Source organism: Garra rufa, chromosome 12 (assembly GCF_049309525.1).
Source record: "Garra rufa chromosome 12, GarRuf1.0, whole genome shotgun sequence".
NCBI lineage: Eukaryota > Metazoa > Chordata > Actinopteri > Cypriniformes > Cyprinidae > Garra > Garra rufa.
The window spans coordinates 22611123-22630357 of NC_133372.1; the positions used below are offsets into that span (position 1 = coordinate 22611123).

The 19235-nt window shown below is 33.9% G+C and overlaps 1 protein-coding gene across 1 annotated transcript in view; it reads left to right on the forward strand.

The window, feature by feature from the left end:
- Positions 1-19235, forward strand: part of espnla (espin like a) — a 34024-nt gene that overhangs the window by 2759 nt on the left and 12030 nt on the right. The window contains exons 2-5 of the mRNA XM_073852654.1: positions 4495-4685; positions 10516-10702; positions 10790-10972; positions 11077-11208. Coding sequence (XP_073708755.1) covers positions 4495-4685; positions 10516-10702; positions 10790-10972; positions 11077-11208 — 693 coding nt within the window. The remainder of the gene's footprint in view (positions 1-4494; positions 4686-10515; positions 10703-10789; positions 10973-11076; positions 11209-19235) is intronic.

The window sequence follows — 19235 nt, forward strand, 5'->3', positions numbered from 1 at the left end:
TGCAACAAAATTTGCAATTTAACATTTGGCAATTATCTGCCATTCTTCGCCTCCCCTCTCATGCTCTGTCAGCTTGGGGTCTGGCAGACATTTTCAGGCTTCTCCAGAAATGTTTGATTGGGTTCAAGCCCAAGCTCTGGCTGGGCCACTCAAGGACATTCACAGAGTTGTTTATAAGCCACTCGTTCTGTGTGTTTAGGGTCATTGTCCTGTTGGACGGTGAACCTTCTATCCAATCTAAGGTTCTAAATGCTCTGGACTGGGTTTTCATTTAATTTCAAGTCCGTCTCAATATTTTGGTGCATTTAGCTTTTCATCTACTCTTACGAGTCCCTCAGTCCCTGCCACTGAAAAACAGCCCCACAGCATTAGGCTGCTGCTGCCACCACACTTAACTTTTGGGATGGTACTCTGCAGGTGATGAGCAGTACCTGGTTTCTTCAAACTTGATGCTTGGAATTGAGGTTCATCATCAGAACACAAAATCTTGTTTCTCACAGTCTGATTGTCCTTTAGGTGCTATTTTTAAAATTCCAAGTGTGTTTTCATGTGTTTTCACTGAGGAGAGCCACACCGTCGTAAAGCCCAGGTGGAGTGTTGCAGTGAGGTTTGTCCTTCTGTAAGTTTCTCCCATTTGCATATATGATCATGGAGCTCAACTAGAGTCACTATCAGGTTTTTGGTCACCACTCTAGCCAAGGCCCTTCTCCATCAATTGGTCAGGATGCCAGCCTTAGGAAGAGTCGAGGTTGTTTCATTCTTGATGACTTCTTCCATTAAGGGTAACTGAGATTACATGCTTCTGTGAACCTTCAATGCAGCAGATTTTTTTTTTTCTGAACTCTCCGTTAGATATGTGGCTTAATGCAATCGTCTTTCTAAGCCCTACAGGCAGACTTTGTTTTTTGTTTTGTTTTTTTTACCTCAGGGCTTGGCTTTTGCTCTGATATGCATTTTCAGCTGTTAGATATTTTATTAAGACAAGTGTGCCTTTCCAAATCATACCCAATCAATAGAATTTGCCACATCTTATCTTTACTCAAAGTGTAGTAACATCTACATGCAATATGAATGCTCCTGAGCTAAATTTAAACTGTCCCAGGTAAGTGTATGAATACTTATGGATTGGAATCATTTAGGTTTTTAATTTTTAATACATATGCAAAGATGTTAAAAATCTCTTTTGCGTTGCATTATGGTGTATGAAGTGTAGATTGATGTGAGTAAAAGTAATTTAAACCAGTTTAACATAAGGTAGCAGCATAACAAAACAAAGTTGAATACTTTTGCAAGGCACTGTATATTGTATGAACTTTGTGCATGATGTAAACTACCTATCATAATATAAATTTAACAGTGCATGGTGTGGTCACAGGGCAAGCCAGTTTCTAAATATCACAGCTAAGCAATACCTGTTTCAAATATAGCAACTTGCAAAATCAGTAGTTCACCCGGTGCAGGAACGGTGAGAACGCAGAACGGTGTGAATGGTGTGATTACATCACTTTCGCTTGCTCTGTTTACACTTTGCTCAGTAGTATTGCATGACCACTGTAATCACGAGCAGATGGGTTAGAGGGGGCTTAATCTAACCGTTAACACTGTTTGTTTACCAGGGAAGTACAGGCCATACTGCTCCTCCAAGACCCCCCCACACCACCCCTTCTTACACTAATGCAAACCGGCTCTTTTAACATCGACAACCTCTTGATCTAATTTATGGCCAGCTGTGCTGTATTAAATAGATGTTTTAAGTGCCTTGTTATCATGGACTTAAAGTGATAACAATATTCTTGGTTGGTGGTCTTGCTGGGAGTTCATCAGTTTTTTTTTTAAGCCGATGTTTGCCAAGGTGAGGTCAAAGTTGTATGCGGTTCAATTATTAATGAACATTTCCTTGGTCTGATTAAATAAAGATGGCTACACTAATTTGATCACATTGGCAGAGTAGAAGAGTGATGGCCCGTTGAGGAACGGGGTCTGTGTCGGCAGCAATAGATTTATAGTAGAACAGACAATACATACTGTTGCTATGATGGTGTTATGATGACATCATGAAATGACCTCTATCAAATTGAATGTTCTTTCAGCTTGTGACTCAATGACAGTTCTTTACCAAACTGTTGGCTTGTGATCTTAAGTGTTAGTATTCTCACTTATCACGTTAAATAATAATAATAATAATAATAAATAATACTCCTTCGTTTAGTTTCCTGCTTAGTCAAACTGTATTTATTAAATTGATCTTCTGTATTGTGGTAGTAAAAAGTTTGAATCATCATATAATGACAATCACTAAATGAACTGGAGATAAAAAAAAAATCTATTTTAAAACACGTGTCAGGATTTTATAAATGATTACACTTTTTACATTAACAATACGTTTATTATCATTAGTTAAAATGAACTAAGAATGAACAATATTTCTGTAGCATTTGTTAATCTTAATGTTAATTTCAGCATACTAATGCATTATTAAAATCACAAGTTGTGTTTGTTAACATTAGTTAATACACTGTGAGCTAGCCCGAAGTAACAATGAATGACTATTTATTGCATAGATTAATAAATAGTGTAATGAATTAACAATGAACAACACATTTAAGTTAATACATTAACTAATGTTAACAAATGACACCTTATTGTAAAGTGTTACCATGAACTCTTTGTATACGTGCTGAATTCATATGGTTTTGAAAACTTTTATACCATTTTTTGAGAAAAAAAAATTAAATGAAATGTAAAAACGTTTTACTTACATTTTGAATATGCATCATTTTAAATGTTAAATATTTGTCTAGGTAAAAATAAAATTACAATACTGTCAGTTATTAATTTGTAAATATTACATTTGATCTCATAAAAAGGTCAAATGTAATGTTAATGAACTTGTCATGCAGTGATACGAGCTTGCATGGGCCCTTTTTTAAGTTATTTACTGATTTCCTTTTCAAGAATGTAATTATTTGAATCAGGCTTTTTTAAATAAGGTAAATTAAATGAATACAATTTAAAAATAAATAAAGGTAATTCCGACTTTTTATCTTACAATTTGGAAAATACAGTTGTAAAATAAAAACTTCCAATTACTATTGTTATTTATTTATTAAATAAATAAAACAAAACAAAGCGAGAGAAAACTAAAAATTAAACAACAAAAAGCAAAACAAAACAAAAACGCAACAAAAAACTGAATTGCAATCGTCTGAATTGTGAAATAAAAACTGCCAATTACTTTTTTTTTTAATTTTGTGGCAGCAACAAAACAAAACAAAAACAATAAAAAAGCAAACAACTAAACTAAACAAAACTAAAAGCAAGACAAAAACAAAATGAAGCAAAGCAAAACAAAATAAAACAAAGCAAAACATGAAACAAAAACAAAACAACTAAACTAAACAAAAAGCAAGACAAAAACAAAATGAAACAAAACACAACACAATACAAAAGAAAAAACAACACAAAACAAAACAACTAAACAAAAAGCAAGACAAAAACAAAGCAAAACAACACAATACAAAACAAAAACTAAACAACTAAACAAACGAAACAAAACAAAAGCAAAACAACTAAACTAAACAAAAAGCATGACAAAAACTAAATGAAAAAACAACACAATACAAAACAAGAAAAAAAACAACAACACAAAACAAAAACAAAACATCTAAAATAAACAGAAAGCAAGACAAAAACAAAATAAAACAAAACAAGGCAAAACAAAATAAAACAACAACAAAAAGCAAAACAAAAAACTGAATTGTAAAATTGTCTGAATTGTGAAATAAAGACTTCCAATTACTTTTTTATTTTGTGGCAGCAACCAAAATAAATAATAAAAACACACAAAAACAAAACAACTAAACTAAAAGCAAGACAAAACAAAAACACAACACAAAACAAAAGCAAAACAAACAGTTTAGTGTATAAATTCAGTGAAAAAGGACAGAATTTAAAGAAAAATAAAAGAATGCATGTATAGTAATACAAAAACAAATATAATGTTACTTGTGTACTTGGGGAAAATTAATTTTAAAAGTAATGCATTACAATATTGCATTACTTCATAAAAAAGTAACTAATTGCATTACTTTTATGCAAAGAAATGCATTAAGTTACTTTTGTGTAACTTTTTGTGACCTGAGCTGGGCTTATTTGTTTTTAATAACAAAAATCCCCAAAAGTTATATTTTTGGCAACTGTAAAGGCCCTTTTACACCAAAAATGAAATCAATAAGCCTCTGCACCTCTGACAATGTCTCTCAACACAAGGACAGGAAATGTGTCAGTAAATAGGGAAACAAAGTAACTTTACTTTTTTAAAACACTAACTCCGATATTTTCTTGTAAATACAATAGTAATGTTACTTTACTAGTTACGTGAAAAAAGTAATCTGATTACGTAACTCAAGTTAGTTGTACTGCATGTACAAAAAAAACTAAAATAAACAAAGTATTGTTGTTTATAAGTATTCTTTATTTTTTGCATGTATTCAGGATCAGGATTCTGGTGGGGCCACTCCGCTTCATCTTGCTGCACGCTTCGGGAGGGTGGAAGCTGTCCACTGGCTGCTGTCTCATGGGAATGGAGCAGAGGTGAAAACAAACTGCGGTGCTCTTCCTGCCCACTATGCTGCAGCAAAGGGTGACCTCAGCTGTTTGAAGCTGCTGATTGGTCGAGCACCGAGGTACAGTGTTACGAGCTCAGACACGTAGTAATGACATAGATGAATCTCATGTGGCAGAGGTGGATGAAAAGGAGCATGTGACAAACAGTTTTGGGTCACTAGTTTTGTGGGTCACACGTCTCGAGTTATTTGTTTCGAGTACAGTGAGTGCCTAAAAATGTGTGCCTCTTTAAAACAGATCCAATGACTTTGTGTAAGCCAGGGTTATTATAATTATCTCAAACTAAAACCATAAAAAACACATATCTTGAAATAAAATAAACTGAAATGCAATGTTAATTTTATATTTTATTTTCAGCTAATTGCCAAAACAACTTGATGTGCCTAAGTACTGTAACTAAAACTAAAACTGAAATAAAACTTGATTGAATAAGAGGAATTGAGCTATAGCGATTTCTAATGAACCCCATCAAACTAATTCACTTCAGTCCTCAAAGTTAATTATCAGTTGTCTTGTGTAAGTCTATCAATCCTGCATCCTGTTCTCCCTTTCTCTCACGCAAATACAGATTTGTGTTGCATCTGAAACTGATACATAGAGACGTGTTTAGGATAAGTTAAACTTAACATATAGTCAGGGGAATGCATATATTAACCTTAGGGGTTAGAAAATCCCATGTGAGAGTTAGGGAGCTGGTGTATAATGGATGCACCCTGTCTGTCACATGTCACTATTGGAAGTGAACTGTCAGAGCTGCTTCTCACTGTTACTGAACCTAAAGTCCTGAACCCTCAACACCTTAAGAGATTGGCACTGGGTTCCACAACCACTGTGATTGAAAAAGGGCTTTTGGAATAACGGATTTACTGATTTAAGATTAAAATGAGGTTTGTAGTTGACAAGTTAGCAAATAAAAAACATGAAACTACGAGAGGTGATACCAGGGCACACAAATTAAGGATTTTCAAATTGTGTTTTTTCCTTTAAAAAATGGAATTCTGTCATTTAATTACTTACCCACTTACCAACAACCTTTGTTCATCTTCGGAACACAAATTTAGATATTTTTGATTAAATTCAAGAGTGGCGCAACTACCACGTTCAAGGCCCAGAAAGGTAGTAAGGATTGGTTGGTTCAACCTTAATTTTATGAAGCTACAAGATTACTTTTTGTGTGCGAATAAAACAAAAATAATTACTTTATTCAACAATTTCTTCTCTTCAATTTCTTCTTCTTTAATTAAAACAGCTGCTTTCAAACTCATGTCTTAGCTGTGGCAGTTTACAGTACCATTTATAAGTTATGTATACACTAACGGTCAAAAGTTTGGGGTCAGTAAGAGTTGTAATCTTTTAAAAGAAAGTCTCTTATGCTCATCAGTGCTGCATTTATTTAATCAAAAATATAGAAAAAAAAAAACTGTAAATAATGGTTTCTATTGTAATATACTTTAAAATTGTATTTATTCCTGTGATGCAAAGCTGAATTTTCATCAGCTATTACTTCAGTCTTAAAGAAACACTCCACTTTTTTTGGAAATAGGCTCATTCTCCAACTCCGCCCGAGTTAATAAGTTGGGTTTTACCGTTTTGAAATCCATTCAGCCGTTCTCCCGTTCTGGTGATATCACTTTTACCATAGCTTAGCATAGATCATTGAATCCTATGAGACCAATAGCATCGCGTTCAAAAATGACCAACGAGTTTCCATATTTGTCCTATTTAAAACTTGACTCTTCTGCAGTAATATCGTGTACTAAGACCAGTGGAAATGCAAAGCTGCGAGTTTCTAGGCTGATAAGATTAGGAACTTCACTCCCATTCCGGCGTAATAGTCAAGGAAGTTTGCTGCCGTAATAAGGCTGAAGCAGGAGCAGTAATACCACGCAGCACATGTGCAAATGCTAAACTAGCTGGGAACTCATTTCTGATAATACTCCGCCTGCTTCGGCCATATTACGGCAGCAAACTTCCTTGACTATTACGCCGGAATGGGAGTGTAGTTCCTAATTTTATCAGCCTAGAAACTCGCAGCTTTGCATTTCCACTGGTCTTAGTACACGATATTACTGCAGAAGAGTCAAGTTTTAAATACAACAAATATGGAAACTCGTTGGTAATTTTTGAATGCGATGCTATTGGTCTAATAGGTTTCAATGATCTATGCTAAGCTATGCTAAAAGTGATATCGCCAGAACAGGAGAACGGCTGAATGGATTTCAAAACGGTAAAACCCAACTTATTAACTCGGGGGGAGTTGGAGAATGAGCCTATTTTCAAAAAAAGTGGAGTGTTCCTTTAAGTGTAACATGATCCTTCAGAAATCATTCTAATATACTGATTTATTATTAGAATGATCTATATTGGATCTATATTGGATTATATATTGCAACAGTTGCCCTGCAAAGTTTTATTTAGAAATTGTGATATTTTTTTCAGGATTCTTTGATGAATAAAAAGCTCAAAAGCTTATTATAAAAATATTTTCTAACAATGTAAGTATTTGCTATCACTTTTTTATCAATTTAACACACCCTTGGTGAATAAAAGTATTAATTTCTTTCAAAAAAAAAAAAAAAAAAAAAGAAGAAGAAAAATTTACTGACCCCAAACCTTTGACCGGTAGTGTATATATTGTAAATAAATGAATCCTAAAATCATATATTTTAATCTGCAATAATATTTCACATTATTACTGTTTTGTTTTACTGATTCTGATCAAATAAATAAAACAAACTTAAAAAAAACCTTACCAGCCCCAAACTTTTAAATGGAAGTGAATTTTATGTTCATTCTTTAATTCTATTTTTAAGTTTAAAATCTTAAACAAACTGCTATTCTTAAAAACCCACCAAAAACTATAAAACAATAGGCAACCTATAGCGAATTCCCCTTTCAGAGCTGTCCTACAAATGGATGTCATAACTGAACAGTTCCATACGATCCCATGAACTTTAAATTAGCCTCCAGTGATTAATATCCAGGCAGTAATTGGTTTAACAGTGGTGGACATTGACACGATCATTTGCTCTATTTATCCTTAGCTAAAATAGTTGATTTACCAGACCTTATATATTATGATGTCTTTAGCACATGTTTGAATCCTTCAGCCCAATGATCAAATTCAGTGAGTGTATCTCATGTTGCTGGCCACACAAACCAAGATGACCAGTAACACAGAGGTTAATTTAAGGGAGGAATGCATAGATAAGGACATGGGAATACTTAGGGTTGAAAATTAACAAGGGCTTGTGGCAGAAAAAGCCACAAAAATGAATAGATTATAAATTCCCCCATAAATTCAAGAGAAAGGGTCAAAAAATGCCCCCACACAATTAAACAATGTTTAATGGCAGGTAATTTGCCATGGAAATATGATGTTTGTAATGCGTATGACTTGTAGTGCCAGCTGTGGTCTGATCTCCCTAAAACTTTGCATGCTTTTTTAGAATCACCTGTCGCATTTAGGCTTTATGGGCTTTTGGCCGTTTTTGGATAGGCCCCTTTTGTAAATGACCACGCTATAGTTTCCCAAAGAGTAAATTACTTTTTTTTTTTTTTTTGACATTTTCTCAAGCATTTAACACACAGTTTGATTGACAACAGTGGTTCTAGAGGCGAAATTGTTCGGAACGAGGAGGCCTATCGTATGATATGAATATTGTGCATATGCATGAAAAACCACGCAATATGCAATCGTTTACACCCTTGAAAAATGCGATATTGCCCCCAGTGGACTATTTCTTTTACATTTCTCACAGACCTTTAGGGTTGTAAGTCAACCAGGCCCACCGACTGTTTCGGTCCGATCTGCCTTCGTTATATTTGTGTAATAGGTGCTCAAAGTTTATTGGCCTACAGTGGCCATGGTTTTTGAGACGTCCTCATAGCCACATGTAGTACTTTGAACCAGGATCATGCTCACCTGAATTGGCCTGACGGGAGCGCTACAGCGATCAATATATAGGAAATCGCTTAAACTCCTTAACTGTTAGGGTTAGACAAAATTTACGGGTATTTAGCATTTTTTGAAAAACCTGCTTTTGCGAACTAGTCCTAGGTTTACTTGATCAGAACAAAACCAGTGCAGGAAGATTCTCTTGAGAGTAAATATCAGTAATTATCAAAAAAAAAAAAAAAAGTGAACTTTCGAACTTTGGTACCAATTTTCATGACGATAGGACAAACGGGTGTGTAGTTATGGTTGTTTTTGTTTTTCCTCCACTTTTTTTTCATGTGACCTCAGATTCAGCTGTTACACGTTGTGAGTTTTGGCGAAGATATCTCATTCCGTTCAAAAGTTATAGCCGTTTTAGTAAAAGCGGCCCTGCCCCTTTCGAACATTTTGTGTCCCTTCGCGACAGAGGGTTGGAAGTTCAGCACTCTCCAGGGAATCTTCCTGCAGTGATTTGGTTACAATTGGGTGAAAACCTAGGACTAGTTCGCAAAGGTAGGTTTTTCAAAAAATGTAAAATACCTGAAAATTTTGCCTTCCTCTAACCCTAATGGTTAAGGAGTTATGAGCGATTTTGTACTTTTGATAGCTGAAGTGCCCCTGTCAGGCCGATTGGGCCAAGCCGACGTTGTAGACGGTGTAAGTAGTACCATCACCCCCAAATTTCAAGTCTCTACGACTGGAGATTGCTGATCCTTGGCCATTCTAACAATTACAATAGGGTTTCGGCAGATTTTTGCCATAATATTGCAGCCCTATAAGCTCCTGCTTTTCACACGTAGATATAATTTAGATACTATTTTAAACAGTTCAGAATATAGATTAAAGTAATTGGGTAAATTCAAGTATTAGACATTAAAGACATAGTGTGGTCGTTACAGTAATAAGGTGATTATAAAAATGAGTGAGTGCCCTTACAATATATAAAATGCAAAATATAGCCCCTTAAAGGGTTAGTTCACCCAAAAATGACAAATAGCCCATTATTTACTTACCCTCTAGGCATCCTAGGTGTATATGACTTCCTTCTTTCAGACGAATGCAATCAGAGTTATATAAAAAAATTATCCTAGCTCTCCCAAGCTCTATCATTGCAATAGGTGGGTGTTTCTCTTCAACAGTTCAAAACAAGTCCAATAAAGTGCATCCATCCATAATGAAAAATGCCTCACACGGCTCCGGAAGGTGAATAAAGGCCTCCTGTAGTTAATCAATGCGTTTTTGTAAGAAAAATATCCATATTTAAAACATAATAATCTAGTTTGCGGCAACTGGACGTACACTGAAGCAGCTCTGGGCAGATGACGGCATTGCGTACAAAACAAGGATTTGTAAAGAAAATGTTGGAGGATTTCGATATAAACCAAGAGGGGACTGGTTTTCCTTTGCTAAAGTCAGGAAATTTTTCTTTCTTTTGCTCCTGAAAGCAAACGTTGGTTTTCACGAGACTCACAGTTGCATGCGCAATTCCGATGTCCGACGTCATCTGCCCAGAGACGCTTCAGTGTACGACCAGTTGGCGCAAGCTAGATTAAAGTGATTATTACGTTTTAAATATGGATATTTTCCTTACAAAAACGCATCGATTCGCTACAGGAGGCCTTTATTCCTCCCCCGGAGCCATGTGAGGCACTTTTCATTATGGATGGATGCACTTTATTGGACTTGTTTTGGACTGATGAAGAAAAACACCCACCCATTTCTGTGATAGAGCTTGGGAGAGCCAGGCCAACTTTCTACATAACTCCGATTGCATTCATCTGAAAGAAGGAAGTCATATACACCTAGGATTCCTGGAGGATGAGTAAATAATGGGCTATCTTTTTACTTTTGGGTGAATATCCCTTTAACGAAAAAGTTTATTTCTGACCCTGAAAATAGTCAAGAGCCTTCAAAAAATCACTTGAATAAACATCAGTTTGATCTTTTCTCAGGTGTGTTAATCGACAGACTAATATGGGTGCCACGCCACTGTATTTGGCCTGCCAGGAGGGACATCTACATGTTGTGGAGTATCTTGTGAAAGACTGTGGAGCTGACGTGCATCTAAGAGCCCAAGATGGCATGACACCACTGCATGCTGCAGCTCACATGGGTCACCATGGATTGGTGGTATGGCTGGTGGGTTATACATTGACCTCCACACATCTGGTTTCATGTTGTAGTAGAGCTTTACTATAGATACAATACTTGTTTGCACTACTTCAGGTGTCCTTCACAGACGTCAGCCTGTCTAGTCAAGATAATGAAGGGGCAACTGCTTTACACTTTGCTGCCAGTGGGGGGCATCATCGTATCTTGGAGAGGTTGTTACAGATGGGATCAAAGGTCAAGAGGGATTATTGGGGTGGCACACCTCTACATGATGCAGCAGAGAATGGGGAGATAGAGGTGGGTTTAAATTAGGATGTGAGTCTGTTGTGTGGTCTTTAAAGCTGAAATTATTTTAATTATGGCTTTAAATCATTATAATCAAATCAAAAATTATTTTCCAGTGCTGTCGAATCCTCCTGGGTCACCAGATCAACCCAAAGGAAAGAGACGTGGATGGGTTCACGGCTGCTGATCTGGCTGAATACAACGGCCACTTTGAATGTGCCAGATACCTTCGCTCTGTGGAGAGAAATGTAAGGTTTATTTTTTACTTTGGGAAAAGAGAAATGACATCCGCGTGGTGCACACATGAAACACTGGCTTTATTTGACATTCCTTGCTGCCCTATTTTGATTGTGAAAATATTGGAAGTATTGACATATGACATGAATGAATTATGCTATATGTTGTGCCACTGTTGACATTAGGGTCATTTTTGAACAATGCTTTTTGAACTGAAAGTCAGAAATAACATCTACTGAAGCTATAAAATTGACTCTGATGCATTCATTATTAAATGACAATTTATTTTCACTTAATTTAATTAGTATTTAGTTTTTCCTTCAAAACAAGAGTATAATAATTAACCATCTACCCATTTATTTGTTTGTTTTAATGAATTTTATTTATTCTATTAATTTAATAAAATAAATAAATTTGTTATTTGATAAAAAAATATAATTTCAATATATTTTAAATAAGTTAGAGATATCTAGATAGAAATAGATTTATTTATTTGTTTTAATATTTTTTAAATTCTTTTACTGTAATAAAATAATTATGAATTTATTTTGTTTAATAACAAATATTTTCAAATATATTTTAAGTAAGTTAAGTTAAGTAGTGATAGAAATAGATTTATGTGGTTGTTTTGATGCATTTTTTTATTCTTTTAATTTAACAAAATAACTGTTAATTTATTTAGTTTAATAACAAATATTTTCAAATATATTTTAAGTTAGAGATATAGACATAGAAATAGTTTTATTTAAATGATTTTTATTTATTCTATTAATTTAATCATCAATTTTTTTAAGTAATTTAGAGAGATAGAAATATTTATTTATTTATTTATTCTAATAATTTAATAAAATAATTATGCATTTATTGTGTTTAATAAAAATATTTTCAAATATATTTTAAGTAAGTTAGAGATATAGACAGAAAGATTGTTTTTGCTTATTCAAATTAATTTTATTTATTCTATTAATTTAATAGTTATGAATTTATTTTCTAATATATTTAAGTAATTAAATTTTTTAAATGTTTTTATATGAAGTTTATCATATATTATTTATATATTAATTGAATCAAATATTTAATTATTTATTTATTTATTTATTTGATTATTTAAATTTTATTTATTCTATTAGACATATAGAGATAGAAATAGATTAGTTTGTTTGTTTTGATTAATTTTATTATTTAAAATTTAATAAAAATAATTATGAATTTTTGCTTAATAAACAATATATTTCAAATATATTTTAAGTAAGTTAGAGATACAGAGATGGAAATAAAAAATATAAAAAAAAATACTAAAAATATTTTTCAAATATATTTTAAGTTGGAGATATAAAAATAGATTTATTTGTCTGTTTGTTTGTTTATTTTAATAAATTGCATTTATTCTATTCATTTACTCAGATAATTATGAATTTATTTATAAACAAATTAAAATATATTTTCAGTACGTTAGAGATATAGACATAAAAAGAGATTTAAAACATAATAAATTAATTATTTGATTCAATTAATATTATTTTTGATTAATTTTATTTATTGTATTCATTTAATCAAAAAATTATTAATTTATTATATTTTAAATATAGTTTCAGTTAAGGGTATAGGGATAGAAATAAATAAATAAATACATTTTTATTTATTTATCTTACTAAATACATCTTATCGAATTTTATTTGATCTTAATGATTGTTTGTTTTTTATTTATTCTTTTAATTTCATAAAATAATTCTGACATTATTTTGTTTAATAAAAACATAGATAGAAATAGATTTATTTATTAATGCATTTTATTTATTTTATTAATTTAATAAAATAATTATGAATGTTATTTTGTTTAATAAAAATATTTTTCAAATATATTTTTAGTTAAAGAAGCAGAGATAAAAATAGATTTGTTTATTTGTTTAAATTCTTTTAAATTCATAAAACAATTGACTATTTTGTTTAATAAAAAACTGATAGAAATATTTATATTATATATTTATTTATTTTAATTCATTGTATTTATTCTAATCATTTAAAAAATAATAACTATTTTATTTTGTTTAATCATTTTAAAAATATATATTTTAAATAAGTAAATATTAGAGAAATAAGTAATATTAAAGAAATATGTCAACATGGATTTAAGGTGTAAAGCAATGTAAGTCAATGGCAATTGGTATATAATCAAAAATAAATTTAAACCTTTAACACACAGCATTTCACACATCACACACATCATTGTATTATTATGAGAAAGGGTCAAAGGTTGTCACATGGTAGTAACATCACACCATGAATGTTTAAAAATGATCTATGCATCAAAGAGTGAAGTGTCACATAGACAAATTGCCTCAAAAGCTCAGTTCTCTTAGTTGTTCCTGTATCCAGATCTTTCATGATTGATTTGTTTTGACTGACATGTCCATTCACATCAAGAACGTCTATCAAAATCAGGCCAGTGACTTTTAAGGTGTCAAGTAGCACCTACTTTCTAAGAAGCTTTTGTGTGCAGTGCACCTCAGTGGCCTCTCAGCCTTCTTGTTTCACGTGGTAAATAAGATGCTGCTCAATTTAAGTCATAAAATTTTCAGGGGCGAACATGGTAGTGCTGTCGGGGCGGGCACAACTACTGAACCACATAGGAAAAGGAATTAATTCCACGTTTAGAGCAGAAAATTGATGGATCAGTCTATAGGGAATACTGCTGTTCTGGTGATTTACTATATCTCACAACTGTGCATTCTTTCGTTTCTTTGTTGAAGATGTCCATCTGCGTTAACGGGCGGTAGAAATAGCAGCTGTTTTTGCTGTTCCCATTCAAGAAGTGTGCATTTTTCATCTTGGAAGTTTTCCAACATACCTTGTTTAGCTGATAAAAGACGTTTAACAAGCTAATACTGAATGTGTGAGCTAAAATCCATATGAACAAATTCTAGAGGAGCTGAATATTAATTTCCGTTGAATAAACATGTATAGAGTACAAGCCATAAATTTATGTTACACAAACCTCTATGGATTACATTGGTTACTCAGCTGTTGAATTGTAAGCAACTTATGACAATAAAAACTGATTTTCATTTTCATGGTTGAACCTGCAAATACTTTTTCATTTTGTCAGATAATTTAAAAAAGTGTTTTCAGTTTTCCAAGAACCATAAAGCAAGTTCTTGATTATAAATCTAAATGTTCCATATTACTTTTGCCTTACATAAAGCCAGATCGTGGCCTTAGAGTCACGTTTTTGCTATGTCAACAGGTTAAAAACCAATTTAAGGCAATTTAGAATTCAATTAAGTTTCATTAAATTTGAAGTACCATATCTGAGATTTCACAGAATTAATTACATGGTCTCCAATCACCCTAGTCACACTTTTCCATAGATCTAATGTAGTAATATAAGCTCATGGACATGAATAAATCAGCAATTCATTGCTCCTACATCGATGCGAGAGACTCGGGGTGCCACTAGACGTCAAAAATTAAGCCGACGTGTCCCCACAATAGAGATCTAATTAGTGAAGGGAGGCTGTTGAAGCATCAGATGCAGCCGTTCGCAGTCTCTCTCTACGTGCTGGGGGTGTATCAGTTACCTTCTCACCAGCAGCCTAGCTCAGGTAGAGGGCCGGGGGCTGAGCTGGTTATGGGATCCACAGGGTTCGGTTTCAGGGTTTTTACCATTCTAATGCTTGGAAACAGATACTTGATCTATCAAATCGGTTGGAGAACAGGATGTTTGTTGGCTTCAAACATGCATCTGATTGTTTATCTATTTTCCTTTAACCTTAATTCCACTGTAACCAACAGTAACACATCTGATCATGCAGTACTGCTTTGGATAAATACATTTTAGAAGACATCGTTTTGGTGGAATTCTCCAGTAAAAACTAGACTTATGTACAGTATAACTTGATAAACACTATCTCAAAAGATTGGGGTCAGAGATGCTCTTTTGAACTTTCTAATTTTCAAAGATTATCAAATTGTTATTCAAATTATCAAAGAATTCTAATTATCAAAGTTTTTAACATTGATAATAAGCACCAAATCGGCATATCAGAATGATTTCTGGAGGATTATGTGACTGATAACTAGTGTACTGGCTGATGAAAATTCAGCTTTGCCATCCCAGGAACAAATTACATGTTAAAACAGAAAAGTGTTATATTAAACTAATAATATTTCACAATATTACTGTTTTTACTGTATTATTATTTAAATAAATGCAGCCTTGGCTAGTGTAAGAGACTTCTTTCAAAACAGTAGTGTATATAACTTGAAAGGATTAGTTGACTTCCCAAATAAAAATATCCTGATAATTTACTCACCCCTATGTCATCCAAGATGTTCATGTCTTTTTTCTTCAGTCGAAAAAGAAATTAAGGTTTTTTTAAGGAAAACATTCCAGGATTTTTCTCCATATAGTGGACTTCAATGGTGCCCAACGGGTTTAAGGTCTAAATTGCGATTTCAAAGGGCTCTACACGATCCCAGCCGAGGAATAAGGGTCTTGTCTAGCGAAAGGATCGGTCATTTTCAAAAAAATTTTTTTTGATGTATATACTTTTTAACCACAAATGCTTATCTTGCACTAGCTCAACCTCACACGTTACGTCATGTTGGAAAGGTCATGCGTACCAAAAGTACCAACCCAGTATTTACAAAGCAAACATGCAAAGAAAGTCAAATGCCCTGTACAAAAAAAGCTAAAACTGAGTTTTTCACCCTACCCTACTTTTTTGAACCAAAGACAACAGACGAACAGCTAACCATGTGTGACCTTTCTAACTGATTACGCAATGAGTGAAGATGCGCGTTGTCTTCTTTTTTTTTTTTTTTTAATGGCCGATTGTTCCGCTAAACAAGACCCTTATTTCTCGGCTGGGATCGTGTAGAGCCCTTTGAAGCTGCATTGAAACTACAATTTGGACCTTAAACCCGTTGGGCACCACTGAAGTCCACTATATGGAGAAAAATCCTGGAATGTTTTCCTCAAAAATCTTAATTTCTTTTTGCCTGAAGAAAGAAAGACATTCATTTCTTGGATGGCATGGGGGTGAGTAAATTATCAGGAAATGTTTATTCTGGAAGTGAACTAATCAGACAGAGTACTAAAAGTCAAAAATATCAGGATGGTGCAAGTGTCCTGACAATCATGAAGTCTCCTACACTGTAAAAAGTTTTCACCAGTTTCAACTTAACTTAAGTTTACCAGCTGCCTTAAAATGTTAAGTTAAATCAACTTAAGTCATTTAAACTGACAAGTTAAATCAACTAATTTTGATTGTAATAAGTTAAAATGACTTGCAGTTTTAAGCTGATTTAACTTAAAAACTTAAGGCAGCTGCTGAACTTAGGTTTTTAAGTTGAATCTGGTGAAAACTTTTTACAGTGTAATATATCAAATACATTGACCTTTTTATGACAGGGCAAGTTCAGGTTGTAAAATGTGATGTGGTGTACCTCCTGAACAATGGGGTATTTATTATTTCAATATGATTTTTAACATTGAAATGTATATTTAATAAGATTTTTTGAAAATACAGTATGATGTGTACTCACAGGTAGGTCATTCTGTGTCAACTAAACCAGATTTAACAATTTACTCCTGGAGCCATGTTGAGATCCCAATGTCTCTTGAACTGAACTACAAGGCCTTAAAAATGAATATGCCAAAAGGAAAGTTTGTTAAGACCCAAAATCTAAAAGGGCTTTAAGATATCATTAATACTTCTTGAGTTGCAGGCATGCAGACTTTGGGGGGGGGGGAAACTTGAAAAGAGATTTTTTTCCCATTTTTGCAACTCATGAAAGGCTCATGAAAATAAGTGCCTCTATATAGATTTCTACAACACCATAATTACATACTTTACTGCACATTTTTCAGCAGTTTCAAAGTGAAATGTCGAGAGTGCCGCTAAAACACGTAACACGTGACTGCGGCACATTTTTATTACGTTGATACAGGCACGTATTGCTGCATTTTTATTACCCTGGTTAATGTACGTATTGCGGCTGTTCAGAATTCAAATATCCGGGGAGTGTCGCTAAAGGTTAATGCTCTATCCATCGTGTTGGAAATATCCCCTAAACCAAACCCATCCCTAAACCTCATCGATAGTGTTACCAAATGCAAAAGTGATATAAAAACACATTTGTTGATGGCAGCCATGCTATTTCAACTTCCTTATGCGGATTTGAGCCGTTTTGTCGTACCATAGTTTCACGGTTTCGTACTGTTCATCACTCAAGTGCAACGCTGTACCGTGTGAGCTACCAAGCAAACTAAATTAGAAAACTCAAGCATATGAAGCTGTATATGTGATGACAACGTTCGAAAGTATCAGTTTTTAAATCACGCAGTTAAAATTGTTTTGAAGACATAACATAACATTCTGCAAGTAAATTAGGCTTAATCAAAACATTGTACCTATAAATCATACTTTGTGTGAAGTTTTTTTTTTTTTTTCAGTTTTGCAGAAATGCATATAGAGACATGCATTTCCAGTGAGTCTATTGCATTTTTGAATGGCCACCATTGGCACATGCAACAAAGATCACTGATTTTGAACTGATTTTACTAATAGACGTACCAGTCTCTGTGTAAAAATGATGCTGCCATCTTTACAACTTTTACCCCCCTATAATTTGGCTCTGAATCTCAGTTGAAAATTGTCATTTTGACCCCACTCTACAAAATAGTGGATTACTCCGTATATATACATCTTGGCTTTCCTTACTATACGTGTTTATCTTTCTTAAGCAAAAATATGAGCAAAATCAAACATTTGAGCCAGGGAAATTTCTGAAATGTGCTTGATTTGACACAGAATGACCTAAATGTTTTCTCACAAAAGAACTTGGCAAGATTTTTTCCTTTTTTTGTCTTTTATATTTCATTGACCCAAAAACAGTTCCCAGGCCTCCCACTGGACAGACTCTGTGGTCCGTATCAGCATTATTTCAGAAATAAAGCATTTTAGTTTTCCTCCTGGTCCGGTTATAGTATTGCAAGTTGTAGTGTACTTCACAAGGTTTTATTCCACCTCAGAGTGCTCGGGACAGGCCATCTCATTTCCTAACGGTGCCTGTAATGGATTGTTTGGGCCGTTGGCCAGAGAGTTGCGTGCTAGGTATTTCCTCATGTTTTGGTTTCATCCCAAAGAGGTCACCCTCCCTGAGCACGGCCCTCCGCTCAAAGTGTGAGTGCCTTCTCCCTGAGACAGCTGCAATCAAATAAACAGATCAAGGGTTTATTTTACAACACGCATATATGCTTTCCTCCCATCTTATTCAGGCAGGGAATTAGAAGGCCAGCTGTGTTAAATGTGTCTCTTCTGGCTCCCCAAAGCAGGTTTATTTCAGTACAACAACAAAAGCAACAAAATTTGTTTTTAATGCGATGTACAATGCTCAGTGGTTTGTTTATTACGGGTACTTTCAAGCATTATAAAAATGCTTGGAGAGTTTGAATCAGCGTGAGGCCTTTATAGAAATGCCAGTGCTAATCGGCCACTAGGGGGTGGTAAGGGAGCTTTTTATGAGTTTACCCCCTGAGAAGAATCTTTCAATGTGTTTCTCATCAAACGTTCAGTCATATCTCAAGAATGCTCTGATTGCTTTGACCTTTAGTGGTCCACTACACATGGAACAGTGTTTACCATTTAACTGAGAATGTGCAGTGACACACCAAACAAATGTTTTGTATATGCTTTTTATGCACCTGCAGATTCAGGGTTTGCTGTAAGCAATCTTCGTTTCATAATTTCCTTCCTCTAAGACTTCCTTCCTTGAAGTCATTTTGCTTTGGGAAGCAATGCAGACCAAAATTGTTATAGAGATAGTTCACCAAAAAATGAAAATTCTGTTATTAATTAGTCACCCTCGTGTCGTTCCAAACTCATAAGACCTTTGTTCATCTTCACAACACAAATTAACATATTTTTGATGAAATTCGAGAGCTTTCTGACCCTGCATAGACTGCATCGCAACTACCATGTTTAAGGCCTAAAAGGTAGTAAGAACATCATTAAAATAGTCAATGTGACATCAG